General features: G+C 43.7%; 1 protein-coding gene across 1 annotated transcript; it reads left to right on the top strand.

Annotated features, from left to right (window-relative positions):
• The first annotated feature begins 1,592 nt into the window (after nt 1–1,592).
• Nucleotides 1,593–4,322, top strand: LOC132874851 (putative ATP-dependent DNA helicase Q1). Its single transcript, XM_060911281.1, has 3 exons — nt 1,593–2,384; nt 2,594–2,673; nt 3,404–4,322. The coding sequence occupies exons 1-3, from the start codon at nt 1,921–1,923 to the stop codon at nt 3,604–3,606; spliced, it is 747 nt and encodes a 248-aa protein (XP_060767264.1). The 5' UTR covers nt 1,593–1,920; the 3' UTR covers nt 3,607–4,322.
• Nucleotides 4,323–6,174: the final 1,852 nt, after the last annotated feature.

The following is a 6,174-nucleotide window of genomic DNA, read 5'->3' as shown; positions in this document are numbered from 1 at the left end:
ATTTTTGTCCTGTCTGTAGGAGATAAGTGGAGGTTCCTTAAAAAGGGAAGCAGTGTAGATATGTATATGAATATCTGAGGAAGTGTTGCTTTCAGACACATGACATGCTGTCACCAGTAAATTGGCACCTTTACGTTACACTCCTGGAACTTTCTGTTGTCTTTCACTGTCATGAAAATGGCTTTAAGTCAAGTTTATTTGTATAGTGCTTTTAACAATAAACATTGTCGCAAAGCAGCTTTACAGAATTTGGACAACTTAAAATAACACGTTGTTTGCCAGCAAGAAAGCTAATTATTATTATTATTATTATTATTTTTTTTTTTTTTTAAGAATCCCAAGATCTGATATACCAAAACACATGGTATTTGAATTTCAGGATTTAGTTTTTCTCCTTGTTCCTGCATGTAAACTCCTTATTTTAGATTTTGTCTTTCGTTTTTTTAACAGGTTATGCTGTCCAGTGTAAAAAGCATTTCCAGACATGTCTCTGGAGTAATGTGGAATTACATGTCTCGCTCAAAGGAAAAGCAGATGTATCAGGATTATTGATGCTTGAAACTTGTTTGTGTAAGGAAAAGATGGAAACAGTAATCCAGTATGTTGACAGTTTCTTTTCAACCTAACTACACTCTCACAGACAAACTGAAATCTCCAATACACTGAGTCTCCTGAGAGAAAGTAATGGATGTCACTGACATTCATAAAATGTTCAATGATTGTACCTTGTACCTCAGTCAGGTCTTCATCCATCTTGCAATGTGTCTGCCTGCTCACAATCTCTCAATTGTTGTTTGGCAGAACATAGGATTTGATATAATTTAGCTCGAGCCAATGCACAAAGCTTCTCCATTGCAATTTTGTAGTCCTCTCCTTGATACAACTCAAGATTGTTACCCAATGTCTTCAGGATGTTTAATCTTGGGCATCCAAAACTTCTAGAGCCATAGGTGGGAACCCAATCTAGCAGGAATTTAGGGAGCCTGCCATCTGATATATGTGCCGCATGCCCAGAGTAAAGGACACGGGAGTCGAAGTCTAGTCTAAAGTCCTTCCTGCACCATGCCCTGGTCTTCCCAGGCAGTCTCCCGTCCCAGTACTAACCAGGCCCTTAAGGTGCATTGGGTGGTGCCGATCTCCACTTCCATAGCCCTTGACCTCTCACCTGTACAGCTAGGGTTACAGTGGGGGGCTAGTCCACTGGTAACCACAAGAGTGTGACTCCCTACCCTCTCTATTGCAGGGTGCCTTGCCAGATGGCAGTGGGTACCATTTTTATGATGGTCTTTGGTATGACCTGACCACAAGTAGAACTTACTAACCACTAGGCCAGCTTGCAGTGAAGGGGACAGTATTAGCTTATGCAAATTCCCAGGCTACAGTAAACAGTTCTCCTTCTTACCTCAAGAATCTTCTAATATCTTTTCTTCAGTGATTCAGGGGATTCATTTGTGTCCTGTTGAAAACTTTCACATATATGTACGGAAAGTACAGATACTTTAAGCACAGGTATAGTGTCTTTAAAACAGTGTGACAAACGTCCATGGATGGGAGCCAAGGGAGAAAAATAGCCTCAATGAGACTGTAGTTCATGCCAGAGCACTATTGTTGTGCGTGTTTGAAATCTGATCAATCCTGTAGGAGGAGTAGCGATTTTCATGAAATTGAACATAACCCTAGCCTGGGCCCACCCATCCTAAGCGTGACGCAACACGAGGGCCTGTTCCGAGCTTAGTCTGGCCAGGCAGGCTATCTACAGCATTTCCAAGCTCCCGAAAAATCGGGAACCAATCAACTTTGAGCATCTCCAACGGCCCTGGGTAGAGGCGTGTTCAAGGCAGTGACGTAGTAGAACTGCGACCGGAAGCCATAGATTGTTTACAGAATCTATGCCGGAAGCGCTTCATTCACATCACGAACATGGAGCAGCGGCAAGCCTTTAACACAGCGGTAGATGCTGTATTGAAAGCATTCAATGGGAAGTTCTCATTGAAAACGGAGCAAAGAGCAGCCCTGGAGGTATTTATTGAAAGGAAGGACGTTTTCGCCTTGCTCCTGACTGGCTTCGGTAAGAGTTTAATCTACCAGTTAGCCCCGCTGGTAGCCAAATCAATGGGGCTCAGCGAGAATCCTATCGTTGTGGTCGTCTCGCCTTTGATCGCGCTAATGGAGAACCAGGTTCGGGAGGCGACTGCCCTGGGTATTTCTGCAGCCCAGCTGGACCCCGACAACGAAGCGTTAATCAAAAGAGGCAGCTTCAACATTGTATTTGGCAGTCTGGAGTCGTGGCTGAGTGGCAAATGGCGTGACATGTTGGCCGACGAGGTCTACAAAGAAAATCTCTTGGGCATTGTCGTCGACGAGGTGCACCTCACCTATAAATGGTAAGTGTTGCCAAGTCAACACAGCTTACAGCAACATAATACTTTTGCAAGAACAATACAGGTTGATGCCTTGCAAAGTTGTGTGGATTTTAAGTCATTAAGACAACTGCACGGAATGTGCCTTATTCAATTAAAACCGCTTAAAAAAAAAAAAAACTATTGTTAACTATTGTCTCTGACATGTATGCCACTGGATCCATTTGTTTCAGGGGAAGAGCTTCAAAAGGTCGAACTGCCGTCAGAGAGAGCTTTTCCAGACTGGGGGAACTTCACTCTATTGTCAAACCAGGTAATTAAAATGTTTCTACTCATGAAAGAAACATACATAATGTTAGTAAGTGGGGGCTTTCTCACACTGCATCCATTTCCTTGCTTATGTTCCCCTTCCATCACTCTTTGGCCCCTCCCCTTCATTTGCACTCCTTGCTAACGTCACAGAGGCCACCTTGTGAAACCCTGCATTGTCATTTAAACTTCACCACTGTCATAATGTATTGAAATGCTACTATATAATTCACTTTGTCAGTTGACATTGACTCTTAATTTACATGTAACACATTTCATGAGCGGGCGGCACGGTGGTGTAGTGGTTAGCGCTGTCGCCTCACAGCAAGAAGGTCCTAGGTTTGAGCCCCGGGGCCGGCGAGGGCCTTTCTGTGTGGAGTTTGCATGTTCTCGCCGTGTCTGCATGGGTTTCCTCCGGGTGCTCTGGTTTCCCCCACAGTCCAAAGACATGCAGGTTAGGTTAACTGGTGACTCTAAATTGACCATAGGTGTGAATGTGAGTGTGAATGGTTGCCTGTGTCTGTGTCAGCCCTGTGATGACCTGGCAACTTGTCCAGGGTGTACCCCGCCTTTCGCCCGTAGTCAGCTGGGATAGGCTCCAGCTTGCCTGCGACCCTGTAGAAGGATAAAGCGGCTAGAGATGATGAGATGAGACATTTCATGAGCAACACAGTTAATGTCTTGTGAAAACACTGCTATAGAAACACCCTAACACCTTTCTTGTTCTGGTACAGGGACTCCTGTGATGGCATTGACCGCATCTGCCGATCTACAGTCCAGGGCCATAGTGACGAGACAGCTGCATATGGACAACGCAACTACCCTGACTGTTAGTCCCAACAGACAGAACATCCGACTGGGGCTGCATCAACTCCTCAACCGACTCCCTCGACTGCCTGGACTGGGTCGTAAAGGATGTGAAAGAGAAGCATGCTGACATGTTGCCGGTGCTCATCTACTGTCGGACTGTGAACACTGTTGCGTGGGTGTTTTGCCATCTGAAGGCTGAGCTGGGTGACAAGGCCTGGGTTGCTGGAGAGCAGATAGGTGACAACCTGCTCATAGGCATGTTCCACAGTCACACTCTTCCAGCAAACAAAAGCAGAGTACTCTCAGCACTGACAGGAAAAGGCAATTGCAGAATTGTGGTGGCTACCACTGCTCTGGGAGTGGGGTTAAATTTTTCAAACGTGTCCCATGTGGTAATGTATGGGGTACCTGAGGACACTGAGGCCATGCTGCAGCAGATAGGTAGGGCTGGCAGAGACGGCTCACAGGCCCATGCTGTTGTTTATGCCACCACAAACAGGAATACAGATGAGGCAGTGTGAAGAGTGATCAGCCACAGGAAAAACAATTGTTTTCGCATTGCATTGTATTCTCACTTTGAGAAAGATGTGACTAGTTTTGAACCCGGCCATTCCTGTTGTACTCACTGCCATTCTATTTGCAAATGTACCTCTGTTGGTTGCCCTGTATCACCACCTGTGTATGAATTGGCAGAGCCAATTTCAACCCAATCACCTTTGAAATGCAGAGATGTTACCTCAGATGACCAGAACTTGGTCCGGGAGCTTTTGCTTCAGTATAGGCAAAGTCTAGTCCAGGACCACACACGCCTCTACACCAGTATCACAGCTTGCACTGGATTTAGTGTTGCACTCATTGATTCTGTGGTAGAACATCTTAGCAACATATTTGATCAGGGTTACATTATGCATAATCTACCTGTATTTAAGAAAGAACATGGGCAAGAGATTCTCAGGGTAGTACACCAGGTATTTAGTGATTTTGAGTTGTGTGAAACAGTCACTCCTGTACAGCTTGTAATGCCAGATGTGGACTTTACAGGATACTTTGACCGTGAAGACGAGCCTGAGCACACGCTCAAATCGTCCAGTAGTGCTGAATCTGGCTTCTCTGTACTTCACAGCTCTGACTAAGTAATCTCTACATGTTAGCAAAAATCCATAAACCCATGTCTTTTAAATATGTAAATACTTTGTCACCTTTAACCTTTTTGAATAAACATTTCTGTAGAAACCTGTTAACACTGACCCCTGTGTTTAAATGACTTGTTGCTGTAAATGAACTTTTTTTAAATTGTCAAACATTTAGTTCTAATCAAAGTAACTTCCACATACATGAAATGGTCATCAGTAATAATTATTGACTTGTATTTCTTCTGGACTTCATGAACATCTCTGAAAATAAACAGACCAAATGCAGTATTAAGTAAAATAGGTTTAAACAATTACATTTATAATTCTCTTTTTGCCACTCATCATAGAAAAGAATACAATATAATTTAATCGAGTAAATTATAAAGTCTTTATTGTCATTAGGTAAGCTACAATGACATTTAAAGCTTCCCTTCAAGGTGCACAGGCTGGACGGTTGGTACTGGAAGAACGCAACATCATGGCAGGGAACACAATGTAAGACACAAAAGTGCTATGCTATATAAAAAGACACTTCAAGTGTGCAGACATACAACAATTACACAAATTTTGAGAACAATTGGTAAGCAGAAAAATGAGGTAGAACAGTACAAGACCAGAGAGTGCAAAAAATGACCAGAATACTGAGTGGTAGTGCAAAGTCCAAGTGCTGAGCAGCATATCGTGTAGTAGAGGTAGTGTGCACACATCAGTTTGCATGGCAAGTCCAGTGGCAAGCAACAATTTACATGGTTGAGGTAGTGCAACAAGTCTGTGCAAATGGCATCAGAAATAAGTTGAAGTCACAAGAACATTAATGGAGACAGAAATAAGTTGAAGTCACAAGAACATTAACAAACAATATGCACAAAATGCCCACACATCAGTGTTTTCAATTGTCCAACTCGCACTGAACGTGACGCTCTTCAATAAATATAAATGTAGATGAAAAACAATGTTAAAACTTGCAAAGACAAATAAGAATGTGTACTATATACAACAACCATAAATAGTAAAATTTACAATTCCCCACAGGTCTTTAGATTGACACCTTACGCCAGTCCTTAAGTCTGGCATTCATCCAGTTCCACAGCTGTGTGTAGTCCATCAGTGCCAACAAGTTCTTCTCAAAGCCTGGAAATGCTGTGAATTCCCGTCCTGCCTGAACCTTGAAGAGCTCTGCCTCCCGAACGATGTCCACCAAGGCAAAAATGTCCTTGTCCATGTCAACTTGATGGACACCTGTTCGCTTCCACACCCCAAGTTCCTCATCAGTGTGCTCCATCATTTCCTTCAGTACACCAATGGACTTGCTGATTCTGGCAGCTGACCTTTCGTCCAGGTTGGGTCCGAGACCTTTCAGGAATGACTTCAGAAAGCCATTCAAGTGCTCCAGGTGCAAATCTAGTGGAATGTTTTGGCCTTTCCCACCCCTAGTGTTCCAGAACCATTTCCACATTACACTATGGGCCATGCGGGGAGATAAGGTGGCATTGAGTTGAACAGTGAGGAGAAAAGTGCTGTATGCATACTGACCGTGGCCATACGCCTTGTAAATGCGCATG

The sequence above is a fragment of the Neoarius graeffei genome, chromosome 2 (genome assembly GCF_027579695.1).
Source record: "Neoarius graeffei isolate fNeoGra1 chromosome 2, fNeoGra1.pri, whole genome shotgun sequence".
NCBI classification, from domain to species: Eukaryota; Metazoa; Chordata; class Actinopteri; order Siluriformes; family Ariidae; genus Neoarius; species Neoarius graeffei.
Note: the sequence above shows the minus strand (reverse complement) of the source record. Positions and strands in the feature narration are given on the sequence as shown.